This window comes from Dermacentor andersoni, chromosome 10 (assembly GCF_023375885.2).
Source record: "Dermacentor andersoni chromosome 10, qqDerAnde1_hic_scaffold, whole genome shotgun sequence".
Taxonomy (NCBI): Eukaryota; Metazoa; Arthropoda; class Arachnida; order Ixodida; family Ixodidae; genus Dermacentor; species Dermacentor andersoni.
The window spans coordinates 124847508-124861533 of NC_092823.1; the positions used below are offsets into that span (position 1 = coordinate 124847508).

A 14026-nucleotide genomic window follows, 5' to 3' on the forward strand; every position below is an offset into this window, starting at 1 on the left:
ACCACTTTTTCTTGTGGTTTTTTATTATTGAAAATGGAATTTTTCAATTTGTGACACGTCGCATTATTCCGTGTTCACCTCTCTATCGGCAAATTAGTTTCATCGTTTCACAATAATAACGTTGTCTCAACATGCTGGGATTAAAAAAAAAGAAACGCGTCAATACACATGTTTATGATGGTGTTTAATAACGGAAGTTTGGTTGGTGTCCTATACTATGTTGGCGCCAAGAAGTACACCGTGGTGTTGTTGTGCAGGTGTAGCCTATCTGGGCAAAGCTTGCGGAATAAAGAAAGTCGGCATAGGAGAGGACAATCCGGGTCACTTTTCGGGCGTAAACGTTGCTGCTCACGAAATCGCACACTTGTAAGTACCTTTAGGCATCAGCCGATTAGATGGTACAATACTGATCATAATAGCAATCTTTGGTCTGTGCATCAATAATGTCTCGCTACTTCACGCTTGCGCCTTCAGAGAAAGCGTACGAAATATCATGAAACAGCGAACGCAGTATGATGAAGCACTATGCTCGTGAGGGCTGTTACCACATGAACAGATATGTTAAAATGACTCGAAACAGTCACTGGACATGTTACTATGCAAATTAACCTAATTATCTTTCTAACCAAAAAGGTCAGACGACTGTCATAGTTACAAGACTTGGCGCCGGTCCTCCGAGCTCGTGATTGGTTCCAGGCATAAAAAGATGACGATGCCAATTTCAACATGCAGTGTGTAATGAATTCTGGGCGGTTCTATCCATAAAACCAGGACTGAACAGCCGAAAAGCGTAATTGTCACGCCCCCAGGGTGCGGACACGGGTGGTGTGAACGTTGTTTCTTTACCTACCGCCGGGCGAAAATGAAGCGAGCATCTTTGTAAAGCCGCGATCTCGCCTGCTTCATGCTCACTCTAGTGCGAGCCTCATAAACAGTCGCATCATTCGTGGCCGTCTGCTATAAGGTTGTCACATGTGCACTCTTCAACAGTTGAATTTCGGATCACTGGCTCGAATTCATTACACTGCACCCAGACAATGGCAGCAGCATCTTTTCGCATGTATAATAGCACCTGTTGCGGAATAAAGGGCACATGCCCTTTATGGGGGTATGTGTCACAGGGCACATGCCCTGTGACACATACCTAATGACACAAGTTGGCCTGACGGTTGGTTCCCAACGCTGTTCCTTCAGGGACACCTGTTACAAACTTCTCAGATATGAAAAGTTCCAAGTCTTGCATTGTATGAGCAATCGTCTGGCTCTTTCATCTAAAAGTCATTACTCTAATTTGCCCAATTTTCCTAGTTTATTATCGCTAGTCATTTGAAAAATCTATGCTTCTGTCCTAAGCGCCGTTACAAGAAAGTCGCCTAATTATCTTTTCTCCCCTATTTCAAAAGTACAAGTATTAGCACATTACTACAAAATTGCTCCGCGGTTCAATCCTGCAACGTAATTTTTTGTCCAGCCCATAGTGAAGATATCCCGAGGTCGTAATAGCGCCTTCAGTTACGGTGTAGAGATTTGTACATGCGGCTTTCTTTTGCGAGTTTTGGTGAACCGTGGCAACAACAAGAAAAATTTAGAGCTCAACTTACGACGAATGACAGTGTTAATGAGAAATTAGCATTCAACCACTGTAGCAATACACCGCATTGCAGCCGCAGGGACACGTTATACATGAGGCATGTGTGCAACCGGCTCACCGCATCATCTAGTAGCACTGCAGTGAAGTGCGTGCGTGGCGCCTGTGTGAATCTACATTCAAACAAGATTCAGTGCAAATGACGCGCACTGAATTCCGCCAAGCAGAATACAATTTTTATTTATTTTTTTTAGTTCGAGAGTAGGTACCCAGGGACCCAAGATGGCGTCAAAGAAATTCACAGGGCACATCAATCACAGGGCACATGCCCTGTGACACATACCTAATGACACAAGTTGGCCTGACGGTTGGTTCCCAACGTTGTTCCTTCAGCACAGGAGCCTGATGCTATACCCAGTAGGCTAGGGACCACCGATTGGCCCAAGTTGATGGGAAAGTGATTATACAGACTGGAAGATAGCGCCCTTAAGCAGCGTGAACTTCCCGAAGAATGCCAATGGCACAAAAGACAGAAAGACAGAAATAAACTGATATTTCCCTTTAACGTAAAAATGAACACTCAGTTAAAGATACACAAAACATGGTTCTAGCACTTGGAGCGTCTTTCAATCCGGGGTGTCTGCAGTACCTGCGACAAAATTATTTTCTTCTGTCACAGTTATCGACAGTTCATCATAACTCCTAGTCGTTTCCTTTGTTCTAACACAATTTACCTTGAGAATAAGTTTTCCGTTACCTTGACAACGCACGCATCATTCGGTACATGTTCTTTTCTACGAAGTGCTGTCATTTTGGAACCATCTTTAGCCACATGATAAAAAAGAGTATTTCTTCATTTCGTACTTTCAAAAAGGAGCTGTTCTCACGACGGTTGTTTAGTCTGTGAAATTATCGTCCAATAATCAGGGATTTTCTGGGCATAATTTTGTTGCGCATGTTTTTATTTTCCTTTCTGATCTAATTATTGCACTACAATATTGGATTCTCTTAGCTGCGGTTTTGTTGGCTGTTCGCTACTCTAATAAATACCATGGTGGAGGCATTCGTATAGCATTGAACTCAGAAAGATTAGGTTAATTCACCTGTGTATTCCCTTTCATTCGTTGTATCAAGTTGATTGATTCATACTCAGCTTGACGGGCTGACATTAGTTCCAAAGAACAGCACGCGCAGAATCTGCTGCATAGTGGGTTAAGGGAGACGTGTAGAGTTAGTTCATCGATGTACTGTCTCAGATCGAACGGTGTATAACGAAAATTAAATTCGCTTTTTGCAGACTGTCATCCCCCCATGACGGCGAAGGCACCTCAAGTAGTTGCCTGGCATCAGACGGCTACATCATGAATCCATCAACCGCAGGAAGAAATATTTTTTGTTTCTCCGATTGCAGCAAGAAAGCCATTGCTGCCTTTCTGCAGTAAGTAGCGTCAGAAGTAACGCAGCGTACGAAAGTCTAGAAGCACGCAACACCAGCTGGATGAATAGGCAACAGGGACGTTTAGCTCCAATTGCCTGCTACCCGGCTAACTATAAACAAACATAAGAAGGCGCTCCGGCTTTGAAAGTGAACGAGATGCAATGGCGATCACCTCTAGAGCACTTATGTTCTCCGTTTTAAACGTGTTCGAGCAAACATGCGCTTGGAAACGCGGTTATCACATTTACGATGCGTTGACCCCATGTCGTGATGTTTAAAACTACTCGTTTACTGATAATATGGGGAATGCGGGAAACGGAAATTCAAGACGATGAGCGACACGATAACAAAGTGAGAGCAGAAGCCAACGTTGCGAAAAGTGGACTTGTCTTTTTCGTATGTCGCTTATGTCGCGTTGACAAAAGAGAAATCCACTTGTCGAAACGTTGGCTCCTGCTCTCACCTTGTTGTGTTGCGCTTCGTTTACTGATAAGTGTTTGGGATTTACTCTACATCCCGAGCGGAGCGTGAAAAAAAAAATTACGCCTTTTCACTTTGGCGCATGAAGTTGCACCGCTTGCTACGCCAAACTGTAATAGCGCTGTCTCAGCTTCACGTGGGTTCTAATGAACTGAAATTCCGGTCAATTGTTAACCATGCGTCGGATTGTCGTAAGCGCCAAGCAATACCACAGGAGATGAAGAGGGGCGATTGTGTCACTCAAAATTAAAACTTAATGAAAACCTGACAAACACAATATCTCCAAAAATTCTCAACAAGTAGCGCACGCGCCGAACTCGAATGAATCTATCAGCTGGTCTTCATTTTTCACCATCCACTCTAGAGATTGATTTTTATAAGGCTCATGAATGTCCGTTGTTGCCTCCAGCTCTGTAAATATTTTCCTAAGTTTATACGCATGTGTCGCACGGGTGGAGTTTTCGAAAATATTTGTTGTCGACTTATTGGTCTTTTTGTTTCGGGCAGCACCGCGTTGTCGGCCTCTTTCTCTTGCGTTCGTATTTGTCTCATAATACACTGAGAGAAAGGTTTCGGTGTTTTCTGAACGCGAGGCTTTATAGTGTTTCACGAAGCTTGCGCGAATCAGCCCCTATCCCTGTCGCCACACATGCGTAGAGCTATCGTGACACGTTCTTATTATTTCGTCACTTCACTGGGACTTCTGTTTCGCGTATATATAGGAGAGATTTCTCATACACGATAAAACCACCCGATTGGGTGGCCCTCGTTCTGGGAGGAACTATGTATTGGTAGAATGCAAAGAACCAGAACCTCTACGTAAAAAAATAATTTACTTTAACCTGGAGATATCACGTTCCGCTTAAGCCAGCAATTATCCTTGGTAAAGAAACATTTTAAGCAAATAATGCTTTTAGCTCCCGTTGTTGGTGACTTTCAAGCGACCTTGAGCCAAAAAGCTAGAGCCGTTATCCGGGAACTCAAAGGAGAACATCCGGGCAACCAGTCAAAAGTTAAGATGTGGTCTCTGGCCCCCTACCCTTTGTACAGGACCGCATTACATGCGCTAGTTACTGCTCAAAGAAGTTACAAAGAAAATTGCTTTCGAGTTCATCCTAATGTTTGCTCACAATATCACTTAAGCTGTAGCTTCTAGCTGGCTGAGAGAGAGAACAACTTAATTGTTTGCCCGGGATGGGGTCAAGGGAAGGGGAAGAAGTTTTATTCGTCATTCCCAATAGGGACCGTAAACATGCAGATTCAGGGCAGCATACACTTCATTGTCATGTATCAGCGCTGAGACAGGGTTGCCTGCGCTCTTTTAAACGAAAGCGGTCCGTCAGTTGCGTGGCGCGGTTCTTGCGGGGCCTCGAGAGATGGCGCCACGCTCTGGGGCGCCTCCATCAGGCGCTTTTCTTCTAGCTGGGCAGCGTCCATATGAACCAATAACAGTATGGCGTGGTGCGGTGTGGTGGGCTGTGCCGCTGCGAACATGCACTACGCTCATTTTAAGTTCGTGGCTAGTATCATCTCCAACTAATCTGCTCTGCCGGTTGCCATTTCATGCACACATCTACTCTTGATTACGGGAGAGCAAGCAATTTTTTACAATAAGTCAGTATTAAAGATTTTACATGATATTAGTACATTGCAGGTCATCATCCCAGGGGACCATGACACACCCGATCACTAGGGGCTGCAGGTGCCACAGTACCGCTTTGCATGGCATGTGATTGTGTACTTTTGAGACTGAAGGTTGTGGTTAGGCAGTAGTGCTACTAGCACTGACGTCTTTTAGTGTATCGCCCTTCATAGATTACGTTTTTTATTCATAGCAAACCTGACGTCTCATTGTCATAGTTTTAACAAATGTACAGTGCATTTAAGTGAATTACAGCGGCTATTTTTAAGCCACTGTACAGTCATTTCACAAATACCACTTCTCATTGACCGCACCATCACCTACACCATATCGTTTCTTGAGACCCTTTGGCCATCGTTGGCACTTGCGCCACCAAACCACATACACGATGATTATCGCGAATGAACCGATGGATCAAATGATTGATCAATGGACTTTACTGCCGCAAGGGAGTCGGGGGAGAGATTTAACCAGTTATATTACACGATGTAAGATGATGTGGGTGAAAACAATACGGCACACCAAGAGTTTCGGTTGTTGGTCACAGTCACGTAAAGCCTACAGAGTGAAGCCAGGAAAAGCATATAGCAAGAAAGAGAGATATAATAAACTTTACTAAATACTTTGAGCCAGTTGTTTTTCGCCCGAAATGGGATCAACCAATCTTGGCAAAAATGTAGAGTTGATACATCACAGAGGAATGAAACTGAATGAAAAACTTACCGCTTGGGGGAGGTGAACTTACACCTGCGTTACGCGTGCGCTTTTATGACAGAATTACCACGGCAACAGTCCACCCGTACTTCGCTATTTGTGTAGGTCTTCAAGATCTAGCCATCGAAGTGCTATCCAGTGCCATTCGTGGCCATACAAGCGAATTTGTAACATCCTTTCAACCACAGGCGTCACGTATTACGTGAACTTTAGAACCGGGCAGTCAACTAAGACTCCGCCCTGGTCACATTCTCTTCCTTGTCTATGTATTTTGGCGCTGTTTAAAATGCATTAACAGTCAATTAACCAATACACATGGTATTTGTGACGTGACGAACTTGGTGACGCGGTAAATAATACGTTGACCTTTCAAGTTCAGAAGCTATGGTTTATATCTCATGGTTGTCAAGACAACTATCTGGCTATGTAGGGCACATTGAGGTCTAAAACAATCTACTTATATCATGGGAAGTTATGGAATTTCATGGCCCACATACACGACCTTAGACACATAGACTGGATACTGGGGTAAGAAGACGGGACCGCTGTTCTTCTGGTAAACTTTGATAAACAAGTTCTATACGAAGAAATCGTACCACTATTCCCATTGTGCGCAGGTCTCCTCAGTCTTACTGCTTAAAGGACACCAACCAAAACCGCCATATCGTTCTTTTACCCGACGACTCTAAGAAGCTCCCTGGAGAACTGATGAGTGGCGAGCAGTACTGCAAATTCTACTTTCCAAAACATCCACAAGTGACCTATATCAAGGTAAAGCAGTTCCTTCCTCCACGATTTATCGTATATTCATTGCATCTATCTTTGTTTTAAAGTTTAATGCGTAAATATACGGTCTCTTCCAAAACTCAGTACACAAAAGAAGATCGACGAAAACGTTCGAGCACAGACAACTGGGCTACTTGGTCTGATTCTGATACATGTGTCTCTATCGCGCTCAAGTGACGCGCACACAGATAAAAGTGCAGGGACGGTGCGCCAAATTCGGCGACAGAGTTTACAGATAGCGCACTTTTCCTTGTATATTAGTGTCCGCGTCTCTTAAGGACCATATGGTCTCGCGTATCAGGCAAACCCAACGACTTCCCTATCTAATGAGTTTATCCGATGAGTTAATTGGCCATACATGAGGCGCAGCTTGCTGTCTCACCCCTTTTCTACGTTTGCGCACTCTTTTCGTCCTGCATTTGTCAAACACTTAAGCCAACTGAACCCGAGTATATTTCCTACGATAAAACGTTCTCGGATCGCGGTCACAAAGGGCGCTGGCACTGATGCGTAACCGGCAATTTTTTTATGTCACCAGCCTCCGTGACCATTTTTACGTTCCTACGATTGTTCCACATCGGTTAATATACGATGTGGATCCTCCTTGTGAATACGTCTCACTGAGTTGTTGAAAAATATGTGGACCGAGACTTAGATGTTTCGCGCACTTAGTGACACTTGCGTGGAATAATCTTCAGAGTCATGTACACGCGGCCGCACGATATTACGGACCATGAAATCTGAGAAAAGGCTGAATATTTCCGTAACCTCGCAACGCAGCTTGGTATCTACATTTCGGGCCTCGACTAGAATATGCTAACATTTTCGCATGCAGTTTTACTGGCTAACGCTACAGGCTAATCGAGAATTGAACATTTTCTGAGACCCCGTGGTCCGTAAACATTTGTGGCCAGGGGTACATTACCAGTGACAAGAAGCCCGACCGTGCAGGAAACGCCTGCGCTTAAGTATATTTGCTCCACGTAGAGGTTCACTTTAAAAGAAGCAGCATTCTCGCAAATAAGTTCCCCTTACTTTGTGGAACTTATGCAGAATGAGATTAGGAGTATAGTCCTCCTGTGCGTTTCCTCTCTGCCTTCTGGCCCCTTTTCCTCCTTTTATGGTTAGCTGTGAACGCCGCTGAGGAGACAAGGCATGAAGCAAAGAAAAATGCAGTAATGAAATCGGCAGACCACACCTTGACAAGGTCAAGTTCTTCGCGATGCACACAACGTTGTCGTCGTGCACTGCAGTACTGCATGTTGCGACCTCTGAAATACACGCACAGAAGTTCCACTTTCAGAGTATGCGTGATGCCTAACACCAAACGCAAAAAAAAAACGAAGTTGCGCCCGAAAGGCGAAGCATTATTTCGATAACCAATGTTTAGAAGGGTATGCGCAGTAAGGTTAGTAGCGTTATCAGGTGTATTAACTGCTGTAAACATTCCTTTACTAACTAAATTAAAAAGCGTTGTGTCTTATGCAAACGCGGCTCGCATGGGCAAACTTGAACACATCTCACTCGATTACCGCAGACACTCGATGTTAAGACGCTAGCGTGATGAAGAGCGGCAGCAGCGGCGAGCAAATTGCCCTTAGCGCTCCTTCTCGCTTCTATGTGAACTAGCCAGGCGAGAACACAGCGCAGACCAAGCCGCCAGATTAGATTCCTAGATTAGACATACGTGACCGCACTCAGCCACCGCAACTGAAGTAGTCTAGGGGATGTGCGCTGACCTGCCCCCTTTCTTACTCCTAGAGTCTGCCCCCCGCTTCCCCCTTGCGCGCGTAAGACGCCGCGCATACCCTCACCGCCTTCGTCCCATGCGAGCGCATCAAGCCACCATCCTTCTCGGCTCGCCCTCGCAAGCTGTCGCTCGTACCTACATATACGGTGCGCGGCATTGAGCTATGCGTACTTGGACTTTAAGCAGAACATCACGGCGACGCCAATGCCGACGGCAACGACAACGGGGTAAGTTCGCCCTTTATGTCCACATAACCGCAATAAAATTCTCATGACTTCGAAGAACAGATAGAAGTCATGCCATCCGCGGTGGTGGATTAGGGCTACGGTGTTGCGCTTCTAAGCACAATGTCGCGGGATCAAATACCGACCATGGCGGCCGCATTTTGATGGGGGAGAAATTTAGAAGCGCCCGTGTACCGGGCATTGGGTGAACGTTAAAGAACACGAGATGATCAAAATTATTCGAGTCCCTCACTTTGACGAGCCTCATCATCAGATCGTAGTTTTGGCACATAAAACTCCAACATAATGTTTCAATTTACACATGAAGCTGTGAATAATTATTATTTTAAATGTAGTGACAAATTGAAAGCCACTGTATATAGCGTCTGCCGTAAAAACGTGACACGAGAAGTTGAGCGTGAGAGCAGTAGAAATTTGAGAAAGCGACTAGCTAAGCATGACAAAAGTCTAGCCTATTCAGAAAGACGCATGCGTCGCGTGACATAATTTCATGTGGTCAGTAGTAAGTGTTGAAAGGGTAGCCAGTTCATGCTTAACCATTTAAGACCATAACACCTATTTCCACATTTATTGAGAGCCTGTTGCGAGAGCAGTGACGCGTATTTGAAGCATTTTTTTAGTATGCTGTGCAGTGCATGTTTCTATATTTTCTATTTCATTGTAAGCAGAATAAAAAGTTGGAAGTTAGCGCACCTGTTCTCTTCGTCTTTACTTATGTACATTTTTGCGCCAAGGGGCCATGAGCATTATGGTCTAAAATTATCCTAGATGGTCATATGTGTTTATATGGAGACATAAGGGCTTTCGTATAGCAACCAATTTACTCGTACTGGATTATGGACACTGGTCAAGTGGGGCACAGTAGATTTTTCGGTATGGTGTGATTTCAAATTACACCATTCGTTTTGCCAGGCGTCGCTAAAAGACCGCAAAAAAACCGATAATACTTTCAAGTTATATAACCTAGAAAAGCGGCAGTATGAGTTAGCATGCTGATATTCTAGATAATGGTATTCTAAGCTAGCCAGTATGCAGATATCTTAGACAATCTTAGGGGAAAAAAATGGAGTGCGAAAATTACACGTATGGTAGATAACGAGTGGTATGATAATGCGCCCCATGAATAACAAGCAAATGGAAAAGCATTAGATAAAGGGACAAGAAGACGTCTTCTCGTAAGACAGCGATGCTTGTATTCAATAGCAAAGAGTCGGCTTACACAGCACAGCTGTAATGAAATATTTTTGGGAGAGGCCGGAGTGCGACTGTGGGCGTAAACATAATTATGGTCATCACTGATGAACCCTGCAATATATGTGGTTCTGCTTAACTTTTTCCTGTCCAGCCTTAACCAATGGCATTTCAGAAGACAACAGTACTATTCAGAGGACCATGTTTATTCATTTGTACTGTAGAAAAATATTCGAAGTGGTATTGAACGCATCTTTAGACCATCAACAATTTCACTAATTTCGGACTATAATTATGGCCGTCTTCATGTTTTGAAAGTCCAGCCAAAGTATTTCTACACTTCCGTGAATACAGACCATTGTAAATTGATAAAGAATGTTGACTACAATGGTAGTGAACTATGTAAATAAGGTCAATTAACACTATCTCTGCAGAGACGTCTGCGTCAGTAGGCGTTTAGTTGGTTGCGACATCTTGGACCCGAGCACATGAGGGTCGGAACCTCCCGCGTGTAACCAGGCGCGGCTTAACCGTGTCTTGGGGGTTGAGCCGATGCCAGGTGTTTGGACCTTCCAAGGCACCCGGGCGGAGGCAACACCCCTCTTTGTCGTCATCATCGTGTACACGACCCCCTCGGTCCTACCTACTTGGGAGAAATCGGCACTGTCCTTTTCCTGTACACCTCTTCACATTCTTTTTCTTCACATTTCTCTTTCATAACTTTCTTGCCTTCTTTTATCTTCTATATACTTCCTACTTTTCTTGGTGGCAACCGAGAGCCCGTTTTGTAGTTAACCTTTCTTGACGATGTCATATTTGGCAATACCAGCGGTGTACAAGTGGTATGGGCAGGGATTGCAGAACCTCCGGCCACGTCCCTTTGTTGGGCTCGGTGGTGGGCGGCTTGCATCGCAGCCGAAATTCAGTAATAATTTATGCCATCATCTTCATTCCTGAAGCTACCTGATCGTCCTCTTTTCCGAAGAGGACGCACCAAGGAAACGTTGAATTTCTTGCCCAGCATAAGGAAATCATTCCTCGCTGAAGCATTATACATGGAAAAAACTTCGAAAAAAAAACTGTCTGAGCCTGTTTCCCATTTGTCATTGCTAAGTGCTTCACCGACACATTGGGTCGCGGCTGCAAGGTCAAAAAATGGCTAGCGACGACATCTTGTTCGAGGTTCGCGACAAGCGTCAATATGGAAATGTCTGAAAGCTTATGACATTTGGTGACTTTCCAATTACATGACAGCACATCGATCAGTGAGTACCTCCAGAGGAGTCACTTCAGACAGTGTTCTCTTAAGCTTGAGTGAAGAGGAGGTTCGGCATGGCTGGAAGAACGAGAACGTTATAAAGTGCAGCGAATAATCCTCAAGCGTTAAAACAAATTCGAACAAAGCATTTAATACTCACTTTTGCAACGAGTGTACTGTCATTCTCTTGCAACTGAGTTCTCAAAGACAAGAGTGAGGGTAGACAATCCCAACCCGCGCAAAACGCTCGCAAAACTGCCGAAGTCAAGTTACCTGTGCGAAATGTCGAGACATTGAACACAACTCTGGCAACTGTAGTGGTACGCTGCAATGTCCGAATAGCGACGGTGAACATGCAGCACCCTCGCGTTCATAAGCTGCTGTGGATAAAAAGGAAAAGGGTATAATAAATATCCAAATAAGAAAAACATTTATTTCCACGAAGCACAGAAGCGTGTTTTACTCCTTCATACAGTAGGGTATGCTGATGCGGCACGTAAGAGGGGAGTGCCGCAGCAGACTCCGGGATCTTCCCCGCCCACAAAGACTGTGGCAGCGGCAGTGACAGCAGGTCCCTTGGTTAAACAACCAGTGCTGCTTCGCCATCCCTGAAACAGGGCCTATCGACCTCGGAGTTGGTAGGCGCCACGGTTTCGTCTCTTGAGACGAGGCATTCACGACACACACACGGCTCACTAGAGCAGACGTCGAGCGCCTCCAACGACCAGACAACCAGACAGTGCAGCCAACGGCTGAAGACTGCCGCCAGTTCCAGGACCGTGGCAAGAAAAATAAACCCCGCATTACAAGGCCGGGAAGGGGTCCTGTAAGCAAAGTTTTCTTGTCTAAACACACATCACCAATTTTTCTCATTATGGACACACAAATATTACAATGAGACATGCGACTTTACAGTCAAGACGATGTTAAAGAACTCCTTTGTAAATTCAGTCCAAAGGTGCCTTGTGTACAGGAAACACTCTTAAAATCAACTTAAACTTTCTAAAGCAATAACCACTTTCCGCAAAGACCATGACGACGCTCTTGCTTCATCCGTAGGTGTAGCAATAGTTGCAGATTAGTCTGTTGCTTGCCAGAATCATTCTCTCCGCACGCCCTTTTAGGCGATGTCTGTGCGAGCTATTCTCTTTAACAAGTTAATAACTACCTGCTGCAATTACATATCACCACAGTAAAACAGAATTCTAGATGCTGATTGACCAGCTCCAGGAACCATACATTATTGCCTTGGATTTTATTGTTCACACTAGTTTGTGGGGAGAGTGCTTCTGTGATGTCATGGGTCGACTTACGGAAAACTTTCTAGTAACCTCAGCTGCGTGCCTCAATTATATAAAACAGCCCACCCACTATATTATCCACCTCAATTCATATTCTTCCATAGATGTAACCAATTGGAACTGCGCCCCTCCTCCCCTAAGTACAATCGAATGTCTTAAAAAACCCATTAGGGAGTACCACTTACCTGTAACAATGAACTTAATACAGCAACATAACAGTTTACCGCCCGTCCCCCATTGGAAAAAACATCGGCTCACTAGAAACCTTTCAAGTGTCAACTGTTTAACACGATATTTTGTCAATGATTTTAGTTTTGATGACGCAGTATCGTATTTTACCGCTTTTGCTCTTGACGCAGCTGAAAAATTAATTCGCAAATAAATGGTCGCTCACGTAAAAGACATGTCCCCTGTTGAAATGAGGACTGCAGACATGCGCGAAAGAAACAAAAGAAAGCGTAGAGTGTGCTGCGTTGCTCCCCAATGGCATAAAATCTTGTAGAACTTAAATTTCTAAAATTACAGCGAAAGTGGACGCGACGACTGGCGAGGAGGGCTAGCTGAGAGAGGATTGTCTCTGGCATAACATCTTGCACACAGCAATCCAAAGCATCGAATGATCTATAAAGGCTAAAAGGTCAGGAAACTCATCCGTTGCCCCTGGTCAATAAACAAGGAAACAGCTTAGAAGACCAGGCTAACGCTATTGGTGGACACTTACAGAGTTAGTCTAGCACAATCTAGTATTCTGAATCTTTCTTAAACACAAAAATTAGCCGAACGTAAGGCGCTCTAACATAAATGCACGCATATTAACCCTTATAACCTTGCTTTTAATGTCACCGAGCTGAGAGCTTCCTTGAACGCATGCAAGAGTTCTGCCCCGGTTCTTAACAGAATCACGTAAGACATGATTAAACAGCTCGACGCTGACACTCATACGATGCTAATCGCGCCTTTCAGTGCTATATGGGCGGCCTGGTACCTTCCATCTGCAATGAAAGAAGCCATTATTATTCCAGCTTTGACACAGGATAAAGGCCCCTCATTAGTGACAGTTCATCGCCCAATAGCCCTCACAAGTTGTATCTGCAAACTATTCGAAAGAAGGGCTAATTGTCTTCTGCATTTTCTGAAATCTAACTTCTTGACCTGTGTCAGTGTGGTATTAGACAAGGCCGATTGACGTCTGACCATCTTCGACGCAATGAGGGAAACATCCGCGATGCCTTCATTCAGAAACGATTCCTTGATAAATTCCATGATATGGAAAAATTCACACAAAACTTCCTCAATATGCAAAAAGCATATACAAGGCATATACAGGCAAAAGGCATATACAAAGTTCATAGATATAATTTCTGGTATATACAAGTACCACTTTCCCGAAAAAAGAATTACCTCAGGCAAACAAATTAATAAACCTTGGATAACGCCTGAACTGCTTGCAAAAATACATCGCAAAAACGAATTGTATCATAAATTTATTCAAAATAAGGACCCATATACCCTGAAACAATTCAAAACTTATCGAAATAAACTGAATAAAGAAATAAAGCTAAGTATAATGCGACACATTCAGTCTGAATTTGAGTGCTCTGCACCAAAACCTGACTTCTCATGGAAAAGGTTA

At 44.2% G+C, this 14026-nt stretch overlaps 1 protein-coding gene across 1 annotated transcript in view; it reads left to right on the plus strand.

Annotated features, from left to right (window-relative positions):
- Positions 1 to 14026, plus strand: part of LOC126544943 (A disintegrin and metalloproteinase with thrombospondin motifs like) — a 53191-nt gene that overhangs the window by 15961 nt on the left and 23204 nt on the right. The window contains exons 7-9 of the mRNA XM_072284738.1: positions 258 to 366; positions 2886 to 3026; positions 6480 to 6633. Coding sequence (XP_072140839.1) covers positions 258 to 366; positions 2886 to 3026; positions 6480 to 6633 — 404 coding nt within the window. The remainder of the gene's footprint in view (positions 1 to 257; positions 367 to 2885; positions 3027 to 6479; positions 6634 to 14026) is intronic.